General features: G+C 34.9%; 1 protein-coding gene across 1 annotated transcript in view; it reads left to right on the top strand.

Moving 5' to 3' along the window:
* The window catches only part of LOC136031729 (vesicular glutamate transporter 1-like), a 185317-nt gene extending 162116 nt beyond the window's left edge, over window positions 1-23201 (top strand). The window contains exons 9-13 of the mRNA XM_065711436.1: window positions 7377-7663; window positions 10652-10895; window positions 12972-13099; window positions 18111-18278; window positions 22833-23201. Coding sequence (XP_065567508.1) covers window positions 7377-7663; window positions 10652-10895; window positions 12972-13099; window positions 18111-18278; window positions 22833-23111 — 1106 coding nt within the window. The 3' untranslated portion in view covers window positions 23112-23201. The remainder of the gene's footprint in view (window positions 1-7376; window positions 7664-10651; window positions 10896-12971; window positions 13100-18110; window positions 18279-22832) is intronic.
* The last annotated feature ends 597 nt before the right edge of the window (window positions 23202-23798 follow it).

Raw genomic sequence — 23798 nt, 5'->3', positions numbered from 1 at the left:
TGATTTGAGACTAAAGAGGCTCTAGATTCTGCATAGATTATATTATAAAAACAATAGTTTAGTTTGCCAATGAAAGTGAAAGGCGACACAAAGAAATAAAATGAACTGAAACTACACCCTAAATGAGTTTGAACAGTGTTTTGTCCTTAAAAAATCGGGATAAAAAGTTTCAAACTTTAGCTTTACCCCAAAGAGCGGGGTTCGTGAGGGTCATGTAAAGAATAATTTCTTTACGTTTAAGTCTTAATGCTGCTCTTAATTTTCATTTGGGCCCATTTCATTTCCCTTTATGATTTGAAAAAGGCTACTGCCCCCAGAAACCCCCATATATATGTGTGAGTAAATGCAATTTGATCGACAGGGTTTTATATTGGTAGTGAAAACTTTGCTTGGGGATTAACGCAATTTCTTTGGCCCTTAATTTCTTGTATGCAGTAACAAGCAAATAAAGCAATCGAATATATATGAAAAAAAGTGGATTGTAGAAGATTAACTAGGAAAAATTTGAAGATGAGTCATTTCACGAAAAAAAGCATAGATGAGAAAGCGTTTCTCCCTTTTTTCGCAAAAGGAACAAATTTTCTTTGATGGAACAACAGTTTTAAGTTATAAGCCCCAGGGCTATTTAAGGTTTTTACGGAAAGGACAGTTGTATAAATGGCTCATTTGGTGGTTAATTTGGTTAAAAATTGGAATTTCTAGTTCCCTTTTTAGAGTAAAAATAATGTAGGGCAAGTAGCACCCTCCAACTACCCCTCTTCACCAAACGCATCTGATGGAAATTGTGAGACATCCGTTTTATTCAAAAAAGTCCAAAAACATGAGACAATACCTCCAATTTTGACAAAACCCCCCAGAGCCCTGGGGTAAGGGCAGTAAGTTATACCCTGGGGCATATAAGATTCTTATGGAATTGGTGTTCGTATAATCTTTAAATGGGGTTCGTTTGATTTGAAATTCGAAGCTAGTGCCCTTTCTAAGGATTAAAGTGATTTGATAGAAGCCAGCACCCCTCCCACTCCAACCATTTTCTAAAACAAACAACTGAACAAAGTTTTGAGACATCTGCAATTTTTTAGCATCGTTAAAGGGTTCAGTAGTCGTGCATTTTATTGAGAAAAGATATGCCGGCTCAACTTCTACTTTCCCAAAAAACCAAAGGCATCAAAGCAAGTCTTTCAAGGTAAGTTGAGGTGAGTGTTGAAAAAAAATCAAAACATATATTGTTTAAATGGGTTGTCAAGAGGGTGTAAATACTGAGTGTGTTTACACACTCAAATGCAGTGAGTGTGTTTACAAAAATGCAGTACTTGCATACTACCATTACTACAACTAACACTGTTTCTGCTGCTACCATAACTATTACTACTGGCAATGCTATCACAAAAGCAGTAACCTGTAAGATGGTGTCTTCTAAGCAAGTCAGACGCAGGAAAAATTGAGAAAAGTATCAGAGCCGAGCACTCCAAATATCTTCTATAAAAAACCATGATTTCACAAAATACAGAGTTAGCATCCTGAAAAGAGAAAAGGGGAGGTATTTAACAGACCAGGCGTAACGAGAAGTAAAAATCAAAAACATCAAGGAGCGTTTTCTAAATGATGGAGATTATAGAAAAGTAATAATTGAGAGAACCAAAGAAAAGAGCAAGGAGCGCTATGATAATGGTGAAGAATATAGAGAAGCAATAATTGAGGGAGCCAAAAAAAAGAGCAGGGATCCTTAAAATAATGATGAAGATTACAGAAAAGTAACAAGGGAGAGAGCCAAAGAAAAGAGTAACGAGTGATGTAATAATGATGAAGATTATAGAGAAGCAATATTTTTGAGGGAGCGAAACAAAAGAGCAAGGAGCTTTACGATAATGACGAAGGTTATAGAAAAGTGACTATGGAGAGAGCCAAAGGGTAAGGAATGATATGATAATGATGAAGATTATAGATAAAAAGTAAGGGAGAGAGCCAAAGAAAATAATAACAAGCGATGTGATAATGATGAAGATTATAGAGAAGCAATATTTGAGGGAGCTAAACAAAAGAGCAAGGAGCTTTACGATAATGACGAAGGTAATAGAAAAGTGACAATGGAGAGAGCCAAAGAAAAGAGTAAGGAGCGATATGATAATGATGAAGATTATAGAGAAGCAATAATTGTGCCAAACAAAAGAGCAAGGAGCGTTATGTAACAATGGATATAGCCAAAGAAAATAGTAAGGAGCGACAGGATAATGATGAAGATTATAGAGAAGCAATAATTGATGGAGCCAAAAAAAGAACAAGGAGCTTTATGATAATGATGAAGGTTATGGAAAAGTAACAATGCAGAGTGCCAAAGAAAAGAGTAAGGAGCGATATGATAATGATGAAAATTATAGAGAAGCAATAATTGTGCCAAACAAAAGAGCAAGTAGCGTTATGATATTGCTGAAGATAATAGAAAAGTAACAATGGAGAGAGCCAAAGAAAAGAGTAATCAGCGATATGATACTGATGGAGATTACCGAAACAGCTATAAGAAAACAGTTGCTACCACAATAATGGGTAGATATTGGGGTGACAAAAGCTATAATAAAAAAAAATCTAAACTTCTGCGAGGCTTTACCAAAGAACGCATAAAGACAAAGTTAAAAATTATGTTCAGAAGTCGAAAAAGATGGTAAAAATGCAGCCTGATCTTCGTAAGTTGAGAAACATTTTACAAATATTTTATCAGGAACTGTGAAATACATTCAAAATTGCAGATTAAAATACTCTTTGAAAGAGCTGATGTTGTTGAAAAGTCAGTTAGAAATGCTGTGGCAAAACTTCATAGTAAAATCTAGTAAAGGACAAACTACGGCACATAGTAAGTAAATGTTAACACAATATAAGCATCTTTTAAAAAGATACTTGTCTGGGGTATAGTGACACAGTGATGTTTGTCTCTTACTATCTTAATAAAGAAAAAGCCACAGGCTCTTTCCTGTTTGCAATTATAGGATGTCAAAAGGACATATCCGCAACGTTGCAGGAATGGTTCATGGTACTTAGGTAAAACTTTCATTGTATATTGAATGGTATGTTAAAGAAAAAAAACCTAAAGTGCTATAGGCACACTGCTACTAATGCTACTACTGTTGTTATAGGTATTTCTACTGCACAAGCTAAGGCTATTAAGGTGAAGCTTTCATGAAATATTTAGGCGAATGTTGAACTAAATCAACAGGAACTATGATCGTGATTGTCAAAGGTGTGACAAGGTTGTATCACAATAACGGCTTACATAATTTAGTTAAGCATTTGAGGGTAAGTTGTGGTGGATTTTGAAGTATATAATATGAAAAAAACTTCGTTTTCTTAAAGAGTTAAAGAGGTTGCGTCCCAAAGTCGAACCTTAAAACGTACAGGAATTAGAAAAGGCAGTTGGGGTTAAAAACCCTCCGCTTTTAACGACTCTTTTGTACAGGTTTCCGAAGCCCCCCGCTCTTGGCTTCGGAAAGGCCCTCTTTTAATTAACAAAAAATTGAAATGAATGAATAATGGAATAATTTCGAAAAATGTTAAACACAAGAGGACAGGAGAACCATTGCGCCAAAACTAGTAATTAGTAACAATGAAGTCCCCCCACAACAAAAAACCTGTACAAAAGAGTCTTTAAAAGCGGGGGGGTTTGGGGGGCGGCAGCCCCCCAACTGCCTTTCCTAATTCCTGTACGTTTTAAGGTTCGACTTTGGGACGCAGCCTCTTTAACTCTTTAAGAAAACGAAGTTTTCTTCATATTATTTCTGTACGTTTTTCTACAATCCATGGTGGATGTAATTTAATAATTATGATAGATAGCCTAGTCTGGTACTTAGCTTCGGAAATCTAATCTTCTGCTGTAGAAGATCTCTCTTTCCTAACTTGGCCCAAGTTCAGCTGATACAATTCTATCCAGATAAATTGTGTCTGATATGCTAGATGGCGTCTGCGTTCAGTTTGGAAAACATTTCCAATCAAGGAGAATTTCCAATTACATAATTTAATTTCTGGAATGGAGCTGGATTTTTATTATGCTTGCATAATAAATTATTTTGATGTACTTGAATGTTGATATTTTCGAAACTTTCGGGGGGTTAAGATTTTCCAACGAAACTTTCAAGGAAACTTACTCGGAGAATTCCGCATCGAATGAGTCTTCGTACACCCATATCCGATGTCGGCTGTGACCTGTAGGCGTCGAGGGAAAAGAAGAATATGAAGATTAAGTGGCTATGCGTGGTTTCTGGAAAACAGGGAAGGAGTTATCGGATCGAGCTGAAATTTCACGGATAAGCTCCTGGGCCCTAGGGGACCTTAACTTGTGAATTTCAGCCCGATCGGACAACGTTAAAGGGAGACTGGGGTCGGTGGGTCGAAACGTTCGGCCAGATTTTCCCCATGAAGGAAAAGTCGGAGGGGGATGAAATTTGGCAGGTTTCTTAGTTGGAGCTCGGGCTACGAAATGCATCCCTCCCCATCCCTCTGCGACCACTGGAACCGAAGATCGCTTAACATTGCCGTGGCCTCTTTATAGAGGCACGAGTGTGCCTCCTTGATGCGTGGTGGTATTAAAAGGGCATATAAGTAATATCATAGTCAGCGCTATCCTACCATAGCTAGCTATATCATCGTTATTTTAATGGAGCCAATTTGACTTGAAATTAAAAGTTCTACTTCTCTTTTTAAAAGCCAAAAGCTGTCGGTGAGCAATCAGCCCACCTCTTTAGCCCATAATTTTCAAACCACTTCAAATCAAAATTTTAAGACAACCATTTTGTTCAGTATAGCTGAACAGTCTTGTAACTATACCTCTAGGGTTACTGGGGAGATAAATTCCCCTCAATTATGCAATTTTCCTATTATGCTTAAAAACTAAATAATTCTTTAAAATCAAATCAAAATGCACTGGATATATGCTGGCTGCCAATAAGATTTCTCGGCAGTTTCTCAAGAACGATTGAGGGTATTAAGTTCAAACTTTCGGGGCTATTTCTATTACCACTTCTGCTCTTCAAATTTAATCGAATCAAAAGAACAAAAGTGTATCTAGGCTGTGAAAAAGAATAGATATAAAGAATAAAAGTAAATTTAATACTATCATTTGTATCATGAATCTTAAAAAGGTGTATACTATTAAAAATTATTGAAACATTTCTCTTAAAGAAGAAGTTTTTCTTAAAGAAGAAACCGAAAAGATTTAAACCATTATTTTCTTTTTCCCTGAAAAAGACATGTGAATATAAAACGAACAGAAATATATTAAAAAGAGTTATGAGTTTTTCAAAGAAAAGTAAAGAACTTCGTTCAACCAAAAATAAACAAAAATAGAATCATATGATCTACCAAGCGTAACACTACCACATATCAGCATCAATAAATAAACAAAATACAAAACGAACAGAAATTACGATAAATAACCGAGTCAAACTTAAAATGAGCAGAAATTAACATGAGTAGGGCTCACAAACCCTTTGCCTTCTCAATGCCTGAACATAATTTGTACTTAACTGAAAAAAAAATACAAATGAATATACATTGTCAGTTTAATTTACATGTACTGATATTTATTCCTTAAGATCTTAATAATTTGATTTATTAAAGTTATGAAACTGAATTTTTTTTTCAGTAAAGTGTAAATTATGTTCTGGCATTGAAAGGGCATAGGGGTTGCAAGCCTTATTATTATTACTATTATTTCCCCTACCCGTTGTTTGAACAAAGCGCAAAATAAACAATAAAATGAAGTATAATAATAAAACAATTAAAAGGATGTAATAACCATAATCGTGGAAAGTGGGCCCTACCATAGATCTTCTTAAAGTATACTACCATGAATTATGGTTACAACAGTACCTACAGCCTAAACAGTGAAATACAACCCATAGTAACTGGATATTCTTAAAAGCATTAAAATAACTGTCAAGTGAGAGATTTTTTTTTACTTTGGGGGGTTTGGGAATTATCACTATTATATAGATTTACTTCAATAGTAAAATGCAAAATAGTATTGCGCAAACGAGCTTTCGTGAATTTTGAAAAGGAGCTTAAACCTCGTTGAAAAAAGATGAACAATGCACAATTAAGATTATTCTGATGAAAACTGCAAAGTTGAAGCTCTGACCCCCTCATTTTTTTAAAAAGAAAAAATTGCTCTTGTGCATAGCTAGCAGTGTTTTGTTTCCTAGTAATGAACCTCATATTACTGAAGCATAGAAAGAACTCATTTCGTTTACGTTTTAAAGGAATTTCAGTCCTACTGCTCTACAGAAACTAAGTAATAAGAAGAATTTAACCAAATTAATATAACTAGAGAGTAGATTAGATAATGTGTAGGGGTCTAGATCCAGCGTTTTTTTTTTGGGGTGGGGGGGTGGGAGGCGGGGAGCAGAGGGGTACATATCCAGGTAGTCAAGGGGCATGGGCTATATAATAATTTTCTCTCTTTAAATTACTGGGGGCAACTATCCCCCTTGCCCTCCCCCAAAACAATGCCCCTGGTAATGTGGCTTCTAGGGTATTTCATTAAAGTAAATCAGTCTAATTGCATAAGCTATGTAAATAAATACAATAATAATTAAAAACGGTATTGACAAGTAGGCACGCAGACAGGGAGCTCCAGTCTGCACCCCCCCCCTCCAAAAAAATCCTAATTTTTACTGAGTTTCTAAGCACGTTTTATTGTGGCACAAATAATATGCATTTTATTTACTGTCACCCAAGGAAAAAAGGTTATGCATTGTTACTTGCGCACCAGGAGGTCTGTCGGGGAAAATGATGCAGTAAGGCTTTTCACTCCTTTGAGACATATAAAGCACTTCACCCAAATTTTGGGGAATCAAATCTACTTTTGAATGACTATGTACACTTGTAAGAATTAGCTAAATTAATAAGTACATGAAATTTGGTTTATGCTCAAAAGAAAAAAAAAAGATTTGGTTCAATTTTATACATCGTTGGCTGTTTATCAGGCTTTTTTAGTGCTAGGGCTGTAAGAAAAGCCTCAATTACAGCCCTGTTTTGGCAGTCCGTTCTGCATACTCCAGATACCTCAAGTTTAAACTTCGATACACACTCTACGAGATAAACACGTTTGTTCTGAGATTTCAAAATATGGTATACCCAATTGTCATTGTGCCGTCTACTGAAACAAAGGCGTTGAAAAAATGGTTCGAGTTTTTGCCTCTACTCCTGATCTACGAGTGCGAATGAAGAACTTAGTACTTAATTTTGTTCTTTGATACTGAGTGTTCTAGTTTTTTCCTTTCTTCTTTTGTATTGCTCCGTTTTTCTCTTTTTTTGTACGAACGGGCAAAAATAAAGTTATTGTTATTATTATAAGTCCAACTGAGATTTAAATTCTTGTTAAATTATTCTAGGAGCTGCCGGAATCATTTGGTATATTTTGTGGTACTGGCTATCATTTCAAAAACCATGTCTCCATCCCACGATATCCGCAAGAGAAAGACTGTATATTGAAGATTCACTGAAAGACGTCAATACGTCAACGCCCACATTGAGGACAACTCCCTGGAAGAAAATTTTCACTTCCATGCCTGTGTATGCCATCATTGTTGCCAACTTCTGTCGTTCCTGGACTTTTTATCTGCTGCTCACACAACAACCAACCTATTTCAAACAAGTCTTTCATTTCGAAATTGCTAAGGTGGGTCAATATTAGCCACAACTAGGTAACAAAATTAAGGAGAGGGTAACCCGCTACACATTCAAAATTATTCAGTTTGTTTTAAGTTTTAATAATTCTTCTTTCTTCGATCTGAAAAAAAAATCTTTTTTTTAAATAATTAATTATAGGTCCGCATGTCTCAATGAAAATTTTTGGCATATATAAAGTTTTGGGTAAAATATTTGTTGGGTCAATATTAGCCACAACTAGGTAACAAAAACTTAAAATGCACTATATATTAGCATTATTAGTGCCGAATGAATTATTCAAAAATGATTAAATTGATTGGAAAACTCTTGGAGTGCATACAAAATGTAAACTTTAATTATTTTAAAACAGATAGGATAAACATAAAGGAGCATAAGATTTTTGACGTACAGCATATGAATCATCAAGGAGGCACACTCGTGCCTCTATAAAGAGGCGAACCACGACAATGTTAAGCGATCTTCGGTTCCAGTGGTCGCAGAGGGATGGGGAGGAATGCATTTCGTAGCCCGAGCTCCAACTAAGAAACCTGCCAAATTTCATCCCCCTCCGACTTTTCCTTCATGGGGAAAATCTGGCCGAAAGTTTCGACCCACCAACCCCAGCCCCCCTTTAACGTTGTCCGATCGGGCTGAAATTCACAAGTTAAGGTCCCCTAGGGCCCAGGAGCTTATTCAGCTCGATCCGATAACTCCTTCCCTGTTTCCAGAAACCACGCATAGCCACTTAATTTTCATGTTCTTTTTTTTCTGCCACGCCTACAGGTCAAAGCCGATATCGGATCTGGGTGTACGAAGACTCATTCGATGCGGAATTCTCCGAGTAAGTTTCCTTGAAAGTTTCGTTGGAAAATCTTAACCCCCCGAAAGTTTCGACCCCCAACCCCCCCCCCCCTTTAACATTGTCCGATCAGGCTGAAATTCACAAGTTAAGGTCCCCTACGTCCCAGGAGCTTATCCGCGAAATTTCAGCTCGATCCGATAACTCCTTCCTTGTTTTCCAGAAACCACGCATTAGCCAATTAATTAACTCATTTCTCCATAAGAGCCCATGTTAATTTGAAATTTTTAAAAGGTATTTAAAAGTTATATTTACACACATGCAGGTGGCTAGCTCAGTCGGTAGAGCGTGGGACTTTTAATCCTAAGGTCAAGGGTTCAAGTCCCTTATCGGGTGGTTTTTTTTTCACAAAATATGAAAAAACTTCGTTTTCTTAAAGAGTTAAAGAGGCTGCGTCCCAAAGTCGAACCTTAAAACGTACAGGAATTAGGAGAGGCAGTTGGGGGGCTGCCGCCCCCCAAATCCCCCGCTTTTAAAGACTTTTGTACAGGTTTTTTGTTTTGTTAACTAAAAGAGGGCCTTTCCGAAGCCAAGAGCGGGGGGTCAGGGGGGCGGCAGGGCAGCCCCCCACAACAAAAAAACCTGTACAAAAGAGTCTTTAAAAGCGGGGGGTTTGGGGGGCGACAGCCTCCCAACTGCCTCTCCTAATTCCTGTACGTTTTAAGGCTCGACTTTGGGACGCAGCCTCTTTAACTCTTTAAGTAAACGAAGTTTTTTTCATATTATATTCTATAGGTCGCAGCTGTAGCTATGTTTCAAAATACCATGTTTGAGACTGAATGAAAGCTTAAAGTTTAGTGTTAAAGTTCAGCAAATTTTAAATGACGTATAAGGGAAGTGGATATTCACTCAGGATCTCGGGGATGTTAAATTCAGAGGGGGGTGCAACCCCACTTATTTTTTCCTTTTACGACTGACTGAAAATGAGTAATAATGGTAATTTTTAAACGAAATACAAAGAAAAAATGCAACGAATGTAGTTCTAAGGAACTTAGTTTTCTGGCAGTATTTTGTTGAAAATTTTCAACTGCATATCTCTGCAACTAGTACGAGGGAGCTCAAACAGGGGGAGGTGGCATTTCTCCCTCGATTTTGAAAAAAAATCTTGTTCAGTATTATATTGAATTTTTGGGGAGATTTTCTTGTAAAAAAAAAAATTACCCCCCCCCCCTGCCCCTGTAGATTTTGAAAATTATATTTTATCGTTTATTTGTGAAATGTTTGTGAATTAACGCCACTGAACCATTCATGTCTTAATTCGATCAAACAAGAACAAAACAATTTCTACGGAAGAGGACTTATTCAAGGCAGTAACAAATGCTACAATAAAACTAACTGTATTGTTGACTTTGTCATAAATTCGTATCCAATGTTCTTAAAATAACTGCATGAATTCATACAACGAGTACCTGAAGCTAAGGCGAACAATAGGTTTAAATAGCACGGTGACGAATTTTATACGCTGTTTTGGTAGCCCTACCCTCTTTTGTCTCGCAGCTGGGGTATCGAAGTAAACCTTCAAGGTTTTTGGGGGGAATAGGTAAAGCGGCCTTTACTTTCGTGTTGGGGGAAGGGGATTAAGTGTTAATTCTTCGGTCATCACCAAATAGTTCTACCAATAATACTACTAACGAAAACTCATTGCAGTACCAAGCTGTATGGGGCCAACACAGCTGCCACAAACCTCCTCTATCCTAATGTGTTCAAATTGTCATGATTCACCCCCTCATAATGAGTTTCAAATTTCCCATATTTTTTTAACATGCCTTTGTTCCACTTCGGACGGTCTGCTTTTCCTTTTTTTGCTTTCGTCTCTTTCAATTTTAGTCGGTTAAAGTATAATCTCTACTTATTTTGTTTCATTTATTTTTCTTCTTGAAAGCATGTATTTGGTTTTCAAGAGTTGAAATACAATATTACCATGGTTTAGTTTTCTTGTTTGATTTACAATTGAGTTGACGATTTTTTTTTCTTCTTGTTCTATTAGGCTACAGTTATATGCTGTTTTTGTTGTTATGTTAATATAATTTTGATTTTTAGTTTTGTTGTTTTCATATAACCTTCTGTTTTTAAGTTGTTGATGACAAACTTTTAAATAAATTGTTTGTTTAAATATTGACACTGTTTTTCTGATTTTAGGCAGGAGCTCTATCAGCTCTTCCTCATCTTCTCATGACGATGGTAGTTCCCCTTGGAGGCCAGCTTGCAGATTTCCTTCGAACCTCTGGTATTCTATCAACAACTAATGTTAGAAAACTCTTTAATTGCGGTGGTTTCGGGATGGAAGCCGTTTTTCTTCTTGTTGTAGCCTATTCTAGGAGCACAGCAGGTGGAATTTTTGCTTTGACTTTGGCTGTGGGCTTCAGCGGCTTCGCTATATCAGGTATACTAAATTCTATAGCACTAATCCAGGTTATCGACTTAGTAAAGAACGAACAACGACCAATAGTAACCAAAAATTTGAAAATACGTTCAAAAAACTGTTTGGTGACAATAGTGCCATTTGTAGATGATTCAGGAAAGATAACAATTATTCTAATTACTCTTAATAATAATCCCTTACTAGGTTATAGCTACTGCTACAACCACAAAAATTCGTTGCGAAGACAAATATAACAGTAATTTCGAAAAATAGTCTGAAACCCTCAGAAATGATGTGGGATCGAAACAAAAATGGAATGTTATTGAAATTACCATTACCGGAAACCCAGTACAGATACTTACAGTCCCCCGTGTTGAAAAACAACAAAAAACACTTTTTGAATGGGTAGAACTGAGGTGTATTGTTTTTCTTTTTTCTTGGCCACTACTGAGGCACTGAAACATCATAGAGAGCAGTTTAAGCGCTCATTTGAAAGAGAACATTTATGTCTATCTGTTTATGTAAATACCAAAACATTACGCCAAAAAATCGTGGGTTTTGACCAAAAGACTCATCTTCATGTACACGATGATACCACATTGTGAACTATTTAAAACTCTCCACGAAGGGGAGAAAAGGATCCCTCTCCTCCGTTTGTGTCTGCTCATCCAGTTGAAAAAATATGCTATAGTTGCAATGTGAACTGACGTGATTTTACCGTTACTTTTCTGTTAAAAACAAATTGAAATTAATAATTAACAAATAAATCTTTGAGTAAAACAATGAGAAAATTATGCACATAAAATAATAAAAAGTCTGAATATTTCGGCTTCATATCCGGAAGCCTTTATCAACGGGAAAAAAACAAGCTGAAACAAACCTACAAAAAAGAACAAAAAGAAAAAAAGCAAACCAACGCAAAAACAAATGATCATCCCCTTGGCAGAATCCTTTACTCTCCGTGACAATGTGATGCAAATTCCTCACAGATACTGTAAGGAATTCTGTATAGAATTTGGTTGAAGATTTGAAGATTTGGTTGGTTAGGTTAGGATTTGGTTTTTTTTTTTTTTTTTTTTTTTTTTTTTTTTTTTTTTTTTTTTTTTTTTTTTTAGAATTTGGTTTTAGGTTAGGTTAGGATTTGGTTAAGGTTTTAGTTAGGTTAGGATTTGGTTTTAGAAATTGAAGATTTGGTTTTCAGTATCATCAGGCAACTTTTGGTTGAACAACTGAGATGCTCCGAATTGCTCTTCACCTCACATTGAACTGGGATATTTGGCTTTTGGTTGAGACTGATTGAAGGAGAGTGAAATCTGAGAGGGAAACAACAAGTCGAACAAGTCCGGTTTTAGGGAAATTTGGCCGGATTTTAGTGAATGCAGTTATTAGCAAAATCTAGTCAAGTAAAATCTTTCTTTTTTGATGGATTGGTAGATGTCACTTGCTTAGTCCGGCTAGCAAAACATCTTACCACAATTTAGCTTTGTATTTGTGCGCGAAAGCTGGTTCTTCATGGTGAAAATAATATTGACTTATGCAGCATTTTGACTCTATTTTTGGGTACCAGAATCACTCCTCTGGAAGCCATCAATGTGCCAAAACCGGCTTATCGTCTGGAAAGCTCCAAAGAGATCTAATATGGACATAAAATCATTTTCATATTGTTATTGCATGGAATCTTCTTGACTTTGATATTTTTTCTAAGCAATTTTTTAAGCTATTCTTTCAAGATGCAAATGCTAAATTTTAACTTGATATTTAATGATATTTAATATTTATAAATTCAATATTTAACTTGATATTTAATTATATTAATATTTATAAGTCGATATTTAAATTAATATTTAATATTTATAAATTCAGTATTTAAAACTAATATTCAACGATATTTATTATTTATGGCTCAATTTTTTATATTTAATATACAAATTCAATATTGAAATTGGCATTAAACGATATTTAATATTTATAACTCGATATTTAATATTTATAAATTCGTTACTAAAACTTGAATTTAAATTTAATTTAATAAATAGCTTTGATTCTAAATAGAAGCGTTTGGCTAGTTATATTATCTCTATTTTCTTTTTTTTTCAGGCTACAATGTGAACCATTTGGACATAGCTCCAAGATATGCTAGTATTCTTATGGGTATTTCTAACGGTGTAGGGACCCTCTCAGGAATGCTTTGCCCTATAGTGTCCGACAACATTGCTGTTCACGGAGTAAGTTCACTTGGATAATAGGAATCGAATTTTTTTAATGAAATATTTATATTTCAAAAACTGTATATTAATTAATAGCATCCAAATTGACACTTAATATTATATGAAAATAAAAGTTATAGAATAACTACTCTTCATTAAATTAAGTATAACACTCATTTAATACAGTTATCAATAATAACTATTGAATTTGTATAGAATTATTACTTTTAATTATTAAACATAAAAATTACTGTCTCCCTAAAAAAAATCGCAATTGTATTGTTCTAAGGTCGGTCAAGTAGCAATACTACTATATGCTTATTATTTCACCCATTCGATACTACTAGTAGTATCGATATTTTCGATACTACTGCGCCATCTATATTATGTTCAGTTCAGAAATGTGTTCAAAAAAGAAATTCTTCAAGTAAAAAAAGAGCAATATTAAAATCTATAACGAGCTTAATTAAACTATATAATAATTTAAGAACAGAGCAAGCAAAAATCCCGTTAATAAAAGAAGACAACACAGAATAAATAGAAAAACTAAAACGAGTAATCATAGTCAATAGCGCTGCCTAAGTAAAGAGCGATTTGGGCACAATGTAGTATTCATTTATTTTATTCTTTTAACCAGGGCCCTTCATATCGAAGGAGTTGTCGTAGAAACAACGAAAGGAGCTCATTTGATTAAAAAATGAAAGGGCTAGTGGCCTTTTCAGTAGTCGAAAGTGATTGAAGGGCAAATAACCCTCCCCCCATGCCCACCATTTCCCCAAACAATTCAAAATTTTGATAGAGCCATTTTGTTCAAAGTAGTTGAAAGATTCAGAAATATTGCCTTTGAGTATGCCCCCTCCCCACAGCCCTCAGGCCAAGGGTTGTAAGTTGTACCCTGGGGGTATATAAGGTGGATATAGAAAGGGTGATCGTATTCAACTTTGCTTATCAGAAGTTTTAGTGCCCTTTTTGAGATTCAGAGAATTCGAGGGTTGAATACTCCCCTCCCCCACACCTCGTATTTTCCCAGAACGCATCTGATAAAAAGTTTGAGATGGCTATTTGTTATCACAGAAACTTTGAAAAGAGAAGATTCGATTGAAAATTGAAAGGGCTAGTCCATTTTTTAATAGTCAAAAAGCGATTGGAGAGCAAATAGCCCCCCTCCCACGCCCACCATTTCTTCAAACGCATCCAATAGAAATTTAGATCTAGCAATCTCGTTCAATGTAATTGAATGGTCTGGAAATTATGTTTTTGAATAGGATAATCCCCCCACAGCCCCCCAGACAAGGGTGATAAGTTATGCCCTGGAGGTATATAAGATATATATCGAAAAGGGGGATCGTCAAAACTTCGGAAATGGGCTCATTGGATTGGTAATGAGAAGTTCTTGTGCCCTTTTTAAGAGCCAGAGTGGTCGGAGGTGAATGCCCTCCTCATTTACCTCGTATTTTCCCGAAACACATCCGACAGAAATTTTGAGATCGCCGTTTGTTGTTGTAGAAAGTTTTAATAGTTGAAAGTGATTGGAGAGCAACTAACCGCCCTCCCATGCCCACCATTTTCCAGACACATCCAATAAACAATTTTGAGATAGCCATTATGTTTAACGTAATTAAAAGGACCGAAAATTGTGTCTTTGAGGATGACAACCCCCCCCCCCCCCCACAAAGCCTTAAAAGCAAGTGTTGTTAGTTATGCCCTAGGGGCATATAAGGTAACCGTAAAAAGGGTGACCGTATAAACTTCGGAGGGGCTCGGTGGATCGGTTATTAGAAGCTATTTTGGCCTTTTCAAGATTCAGAGTGATCGGAGGGTGGATACCCCCCCCACCTCACACACACACACACACACACACCTCGCGTTTTCCCAAATTACATCTGATAGAAATTTTGAGATGGCCGTTTATTGCCGTGGAAACTTCAAAAAAAGCTCATTCCATGGAAAATTGAAAGGGCTAGTGCGTTTTTTAAAAGTCAAAAGTGATTGGAGGGCATTCAACCCCCCTCCCACGCCAGCCATTTCCCCAACAACATCCAATCAAAATTTTGATTGGAAACTATGTCAAACTCGAATAAAATTATGTAAAACTACAATCAGACTATGTCTTTGAGGATGACAACCCCCCACAGTCCTCAGTGCAAGGGCTATAAGTTATGTCCTGTGGGCATATAAGGAATACATAGAAAAGGGTCATCGTAAAAGCTCCAGAATGGGTTCATTGGATTGGCAATCAGGAGTTCAAGTGTCCTTTTTAGATTCAGAGCGATTGGAGGGTGGATACCCCTCCCCCACGCCTCGTGTTTTCCAAAATGCATCTGATAGAAATTTTTTAGATGGCCATTTGCTGTCGTAGAAACCTCAAAAACAGCTCATTCAATTGGAAATTGTAATTGTCAGTGCCCTTTTTAATAGTCAAAAGTGTTTGGAGAGCAACTAACCCCCCTCCCATGCCCACCATTTCCCCAGACACATCCAATCAAAAATCTGAGATGGTCATTTTGTTCAACCACACAATATGCAGAATAATTGTACCCAACACATTTTACAATCAGACCCTTTTACAATTAGAGCCCCTATACTTTACTCCTCCCCCTGATGTGCAAATTTATAGCCCTAAATATGTTTCTAAGATATCCTATCTTTATCTTACTTTGGTATATTTCATTAGGATTGTGCACCAGAGAAATACATTAGAAGAACATTTGGTAGGTCGTATATGATACAAGTACCTATGTCTCTTGGTCTATTGTTGATTCCTATATATACAAAGTACTATTCAAAAATGAGCATTTGACTGGGAATTTTTGCTCTAATTTACCATGAAAACTGTTTCCATTAGATTAAGGATTTACCTAGACATTTACAACCTTTCAGGGGAGAACCTATCTAAAGAGAAAATAACTACAGGTAAATAAGAAAAAATAAGAGACATTAGAGATGTCAGGACACAAAAACTTTGATTTACTTGAGCAAAACTAAATAAAAAATTTTCTCCCAATATTCATTCTCTGTAAGCTACTATGATTTTATCTGTTTTGAGCTTAAATGCCAACAAGAAACCGCCATGAATAAAACGTTCCGCTATAAAGTTCTAATACCTAGTATTTTTTCTTAGTAGAACTCTCATTAATCCAAAAATATCATTTCCAAATTAAAAATCACTCACAGCAACAAACAGTATTAGTTTTGAAAACAACGAAAATTACAAACATAGACTGCCGTATGCCCGTGTGCAATTAAATTGATTTTCAGTCTTCTCATAACTCAAAATTGTGTTAAAACCAGTTTTCTTGACCAAATTGCCCTATTTAAGATAAATCTCTTCTATTCCCTATTTCGTTTCAAATTTAACCTATAACTAACAGCAGAATATTCATTTACTAGCATTTTTTTTAGCTGATCTAAAAATAAAATTGAGTTGCACATTTTCTTTACGTCAGACAGTGAGGTATTAGTTGACAACGAGGTTTCAAACTATTGTAACAAGAAACGTGGTAAAGGAAATGTAGGCTGCTAGGCCCTTTATATACAAAATTATAACTAGTAATTAGATTATATTATGCTTAAAGTTCTGTCAAAGTAAAACAAAAAAAATGTCAAAATTAAATTTATTTATAATTAAGTCTGAAAGTCCATGAACAAACAATTTTGCTGATCTTTGTAATGCTTGTTTATATAGCTATCAGGTTGCATTGTTTATCAATCGGACCTTTACAGACAGGAGGCAAAACATCTTTATTAGCTTTAAGATATTCTCCCACAAATTCAGAATTTTGGGAATAAAGAATTCATTATAATCTAGTGAATATTAAAATATTTCTAATCAGTTTGACACATATTATAATCATATTAATTACAAAGTAGGCTATATTAATGGATATTCAGGGTTTGACTCCCTTTCCCCACCTCCAAATTTTGGTCCGACCCATAAAAACGTACCGGAAATGCATATAAACAAATTTCTTAGGTAAATTTGTGGCAGTTCATACTATTGACTTACTATAAAAGTGAACATACCATTCGATGCCTTTTTATGCTCTTTACCAGTATGATAATCGGTTCTATTGCAAATTCAAATTTACGCACTTTTTGAGCTCTTAAAAATGACGAATTTTCAATTAAAATTTGAGTTATCGGTCGTTTTCCGACAAAATAATAATACGTTTTCTCAGCGCTGTTTTCTTGGTCGTTTTCAACAAAATAACGCTGCATTTTTTCAGTGCCAAATTTACTTATAGTAAGGTTAGGTTAGGTTACGTTAAAAAGTGCTTAAATTTGAATTTGCAATAGAAGTGATTATTATATTCGTAAAGAGCATAAGAAAAGGCATCGAGTGGTATATTCACTTTATTGGTAAGTCAATAGTATGAACTGTCATAAATTTACCATTTTTGATACGTTTTAAAGGTTGTTGCACCACCCTCCCCTCCCCTAACAAAAACACTGGATATTTCCTTGATAATAAATACTATAAAAAAATATTGAACGTCAAGGAAAATACTTGTACACTTAGTTTATAATGTTGCATGATGTGTTACGACATTGGTGACTGAGTGTGAGGGGGGAGCATAAAATAAAAAAAAAACGAAAAATAGGAAGGTTACATTCAATTTAAAAGATAATAGAAAAGGTCGTAGAAAACTTGACACTTCAGATGCTATAGCCCTGGAGTTCCACTTTCCCCTCTCTCCTTCTTAGGCTTGTGTACGTGCCTGACCATCCCATAGCAGACGCGACATCTTCCTAAGCTTAATCTTTTTTTAGCAACTGCATAACTAGGATTTGTTGAATACTATATTGTATTAAATTAGAAATGAAGTGCTAATTGTTACAAAGGCCATTTCCATGCACAAAATAGCGGTTTTTTTTGCATCATCTATAGATTTTCCCATCTTATGAAATTTATGAAAAGAATTTGAATCTGAAAATATTTTTCAACTGAATTTGATAATATACTTGAATTGAAATAATTTTTGAAAATAACTGAATACTTTGAAATTTATGAAAATAATTTGTTTTCCAGGCTGTGGAAGAATGGCAAACTGTATTCGTGATAGCTGGAGTGATTCACTTTTTAGGGGTCATTTTTTATGCAATCTTTGCTTCTGGAGAGCTACAGCCTTGGGCTGAACGTATTGAGGGTGAAACTGTCAAAATTCCTCTAAATAAAGAAAACGGCTTGCAGAAGCAGGTAAGCTGTTATAATTAGCTATATTACTAACCAGGGTTGTCTTTTTTTCAAAATTCCGTCTGTTTAGAGTCAAGGCTGTGATCGTTTACATCTGCTTTGTCACTTTCACCACTGGTAAGGAGTCAGTAAAAGGTTTTTTTCTTATTTTTGGCCAACAAAGAATACTTCTCATTTCTACCAGATTGGTAAATAATAGCGATAGACGGCACCATAACTTAGGCTAATTTGATCCAGTGGAGGGAAATAACAATCATAAAATCAGAACACTACAAATCGTGCTTTAAAATAAAAATTTTATTGTAAAATATTTGCCATTTGACACTACTTCATGAACGCTAGCCCTTATCCATGTTAAACCTGAAAGTAGAAATAATGATGAAAATAGATCTATAGGAAAATAGCTAGAAAACTCTCAGAAACGGTAGAACATCTAAATAAAAAGTGCATAATTGAAATTCCCATGCTCAAAAACATTTAACCTGAGACATCCAGGATGATGTATATCCCGTAGGGATGGTGGTTCCGTAAGGATGGTAGGAATGGATGGGCATGGAAAACTCCACCCAAATTTGAGATTTTCCTAAAACTAAAGACAAACAGAAATTTAACAGAGAAAAAGATAGTTCTTCAAATGAATGCAATGAGTGACATTAAAAGTTAAAACGAACAGAAAGTATCCTTTTCGAAGGAATTTGGTGCTCCGATAATCAAATCCTTTGATTTTCGTCAAAGTCGTATCGTACAGGCGTCAGTCGTGTCGTGGGTAGTAATTTGTAGGAGTTGTATGCGTAACTGCTAGGCTTTCAACGGAGTATGGTTTTAGTTACCTACTTATGGTTTATATTTTAGTTCAATCATAATAAATCCGGTCAAAGATTGTAAACTCTGGCCAGAATAGAGCTTGTCAGAGAAATTAAATTAAAAAAAAACACAAGCTTTTTCCAATTGAAAGTAAGGAGCAAAATTAGAAATTAAAACGAACAGAAATTATTACATATATTAGGGGGTTTTACCCCTCGTCAATACTTCACTCTTTACGCTAAAGTTTGAATTTTGTTCCAATTCTTTAAATCACAGATCCCGTTTAATAATAATAAATGACTTTTTTGAAAGTACTAAAGAAAAACTTTAGCGTAAAAAGCGAGGTACTGACTATGGGGCAAACCCCATCATATATGTAATAATTTCTGTTCGTTTTAAGTTTTAATGTTGCTCCTTATTTTCAGTTGAAAAAAACTTTTTTTAATTTAATTTCAGATCGTTTCTTTAAATGCTGGGAGATCCCGTACCCCTTTCATGGAAAATTGTCTTCTCCCATGACAAATTCCTCCCTTTAAGAATCCTTCCACGTATCCTTTTGATGTATCTATTGACATCAAAATTTCGTTTTTTAGGGTTTCGGTTACTATTGAGCCGAGTCGCTTCTCACTTACAGTTCGTTACCAGGGACAGTTTGACATGTTGCCTTATTTCTCTTTATCTAAGTCTTAAAAATTTGAAATGGCAATAAAAAGCTAACATTAATTGAGTCCTTCGCATTTGTCCGTCTTTTTGTTTCTTACTCTTAAGACATAGAAGTTTCTGAAACAATGCGTAAACGTGTTTCAGTGTTATCTTACTTTTTTTTTCTGGTAATCTTCAATGCTATCTGAGCGCAAGATCATGATGAATGATAAGTTCGCATTTCATTCTGAAGCATTCTGAGAGTATTATAAATCTAAATAAATAAATTTGTAAATAAAATAAATCTTTTTTAAATAAACCTGTTGGTTATTTTTCTTAGAATATTTTTTTCTTATGGTATATATTTGTATGTTTCGTTTCAATCTAGTATAATAAGTCACTTCTTGTTTAATTTCAAAAAATATCAAACAGTTCGTGGTAACGAACTGTATTAAGGAGCAACCCGGCTCAATAGTAACCAAAACTCTAAAAAATGGAATATTGATACCAAGAGCTACACCAAAAGAATCGCATTTTAATTTTGATTTTTAAATATATAAGTTTCATCAGGTTTAGTCATACCCATCAAAAGATACGAGCCTGATAAAATTTGCGTTATTTTAGAAAATAGGTAGAAACTCTCCTTAAAGGTTATAAAATCTTAATGAAAATCACACCATCAGATTCAGCGTATCAGAGAACCCTACTGTAGAAGTTTCAAGCTCCTATCTACAAAAATGTGGAATTTCGTATTTTTGCCAGAAGGCAGATCACGGATGCGTGTTTATTTATTTATTTTTTTATTTTTTTTTTATAAAAAAATCGGGTGATTGTATCGACCCAGTTGTCCTAGAATGTTGCAAGAGGGCTCATTCTAATGGAAATGAAAAGTTTTAGTGCCCTTTTTAAGTCACCAAAACAATTGGAGGGCACCTAGGCCCTCTCCCACGCTAATTGTTTTCCCAAATTCAACGGATCCAAATTCTAAGATAGCCATTTTATTCAGCGTAGTCGAAAAACCTTATATCTATCTCTTTGGGGACGACTTACTCCCCCCACAGTCCCCGTGGGAGGGGCTACAAGTTACAAACTTCGACCAGTGTATATACTAATGGTTATTGGGAAGTGTGCAGGCGTTTTCAGGAGGATTTTTTGGTTGGGGGAGAGATTGAGAAGAGGGGGGATATGCTGGGGGAACTTTCCATCGAGGAGGGAGGGGAAGAAAATTTTATGGGGGAATCCATTTGTCGGGGGGGGAAGAAAATTTCCATGAAGGGAGCGCAGGATTTACTAGCATTACTTTAAAAAAAAAAACAATAAAAAATAAATATGAAAAAGTTTTTTCTGCTGAAAGTAAGGAGCAGCATTAAAACTTAAAACAAACAGAAACTATTACCCATGTGAGGGGTTCACCTCCTCCTAATACCTCGTTCTTTACGCTAAAGAATTTTTTAGTAATTTCAACTATTTATTCTACGGCTTTTGTGATTCAGGGGTCATTCTTAATGAATTGGGACAAAATTTAAGCTTTAGTGTAAAGAGCGAGGTACTGACGAGGAGGCGAAACCCCTCATATATGTAATAAAAACATGAGAATACAAAAGTTCTTTATGTAAGGTAATTTATAAGTTACTTATATCTTTTACTAATAAAAAGATTCGTAAAAAATTAAAAGTTCTAGTTTCCTTTTTAATTAGCCGAAAATCGGAGGGCAACTAGGCTTCCTCTCCCGCTCTTTTTTTCTCCAAATCATTCGATCAAAATCATGAGAAAGCCATTTAGCCAAAAAAAATATGCAAATTTCGTTTTAATTATTCCTCTGTGGAGAGCCAAAATCAAAACATGCATTGATTCAAAAACGTTCAGAAATTAAATAAAAAAACCAAGTTTTTTAAGTGAAAGTAAGGAGTGACGTTAAAACTTAAAACGAACAGAAATTACTTCGTATATGAAAGGGGCTGCTTCCCCATCAACGCCCCGCTCTTTACGCTAAAGTTTTTACTGTTTTAAAAAGAAGAGTTGAGAGAAAGATTCATTTTTCATTTCAAAATTTCTGTTCGTTTTAAGTTTTAACGTCACTCCTTACTTTCAGTTAAAAAAACTTAAAACTTATTTCTGTATTTAATATATATATATATATATATATATATATATATATATATAAAGCTATTCGTGTTATCAATGTTCATTTGCAGATCCATCTATTCCAGGGCTTGCTCTGCTGGGGTGATTGAGTAATGATCTAGCTAAATTATTCAAATTTTGTCTTTTTTTACATTTCAGAGAATACAGAAAAAAAGTCACAGAATAGAATATGGAAGAAGAAAAAATTAAACAAAATCTGTGTCTTAATTATCTAACACCACTTAAAAATGAATTTAAAAAATTTATTTAATCTTAAATTCTTTTCGAATTCAGCTGCCTATAATTGTAACTTTATTTGCGCTGAGAACCTTCCTAGAACACTCTCAGGTATTTTTTGGAAGAGGGGGGGGGGGGGCTTCCTCTGTTCAAAGTGTATAGATGATTGATGTGTATTCTCTTTATTTTCACTGCAGCAAACGATCTAAAGCTTATACTCGGTAATATTTTGACTATCTGCATTACCCTAACTCGGTAAAGAAGTTTAAATCTTCAAAAAGTTCAAAATACCTTATTATAGTTAATTCTTGGTATTTATCATTTATAGGTGATTCTATGGTCATTTGTTGTTTGAAAACGAGGTTGGAGTGGTCTCGTCATGGTGTTTACAAGCGGTATCCCTTAATATACAGTAAAAATTCTTAGAATGAGTAATTGAAAAAAAATGTTTTTTTGTTTAATGATATTTAGTAAAGCCTATAAAAGGGTGAAATAAGAATATCAAATACATTTTCGAAGACTTCAAATTCTTTTTTGTTAGTTTTTTGACTCTCGTTAAGTTTGTAGCTGTATAAAGGATTACAAATATATTGTTACAGACAAGTCGACGGCTTTCTTTATATGTAGATGATGATGTGTTATTGGAAATTTGAAGGAGAGGTGGGTGGGTCTCTCCAAAATTCTTTACAAGTGACTTTCATTAATATAAGAAAGAATCATTATTACCTTGACTTTCGATGTTTTTTGCAGGACACAATCACGAATGATTTTTCAAATGGAAAATATCTCAGCTATGGCTCAGTTGAACCCGATCCAAAGACAGATCCTCTTACATGGGCGTCTCAACAGTGGGACCAGGCACCTGATTTCAACAACCAAGCTAACTTTGTACAGCAATCTAATAATCCTTACAATGCTCAAAACTATGATACTAGAAGCTACCCAAGTGAGCCTCCTTATTCAGCCCCACCTCCTCCTTATACTAGTACAGAGGCAGTAAATACGTCAACCAACCCTTTTAGGCAATAAATAATAATAGTCGTCTGTAATTTTGTTTGCTTTTACCGTTATTTAATTGTTTATACTATTTGCGAAATTATAAGAATTGTTTCGAATGTTCTTTGGAATGGTGTGTTATATTGATGACTATGATTAAAATTAAGTCCTTCAAAAAATATATTGCATAGGCCCTTATCCTGATAAGTAATAAATGGGCAACAATTGACAAAATGCAATAGGGAAAGGTTTTCAACATTTTTTTTCTAGTACAGATACGAAAAAGGGCATTTTTTCCAAGTCTTGGAGGGTATTAAGCATTCTCACTCTCTCCTCAAGAACAATTAGAGAAATAAATACTTTAGAAAGAGACAACATTGAATCTTTTTTTTTTTATTTCCCAAGATATTAAACCTAGAGTTGTCATCCCATTGCGGTTTACTACTTCTATTTGGCAGGTATTTATTTTTCTGACTGTGTTTCTAGTTAGGCGAAAGTAAGAATCTTTATAACCATTATTCCTGGCGTTTTTTTTTTTTTTTTTTTTTTTTTTTTTTTTTTTTTTTTTTTTTTTTTTTTTTTTTTTTTTTTTTTTTTTTTTTTTTTTGGACTGGAATGAAAGATGTTTTGACGAATGCCCTGACGAGGATAGCAAATGGTTCTTAGTGAGAAAAAGGCTAATTAGAAGAAAATAGAGTGGAAACTGCCAAAACGTGTCAA

This window comes from Artemia franciscana, chromosome 10 (genome assembly GCF_032884065.1).
Source record: "Artemia franciscana chromosome 10, ASM3288406v1, whole genome shotgun sequence".
Classification (NCBI taxonomy): Eukaryota; Metazoa; Arthropoda; class Branchiopoda; order Anostraca; family Artemiidae; genus Artemia; species Artemia franciscana.
The sequence above is the reverse complement of the archived record's forward strand: the minus strand, read 5'-3'. Positions and strand labels throughout refer to the sequence as shown.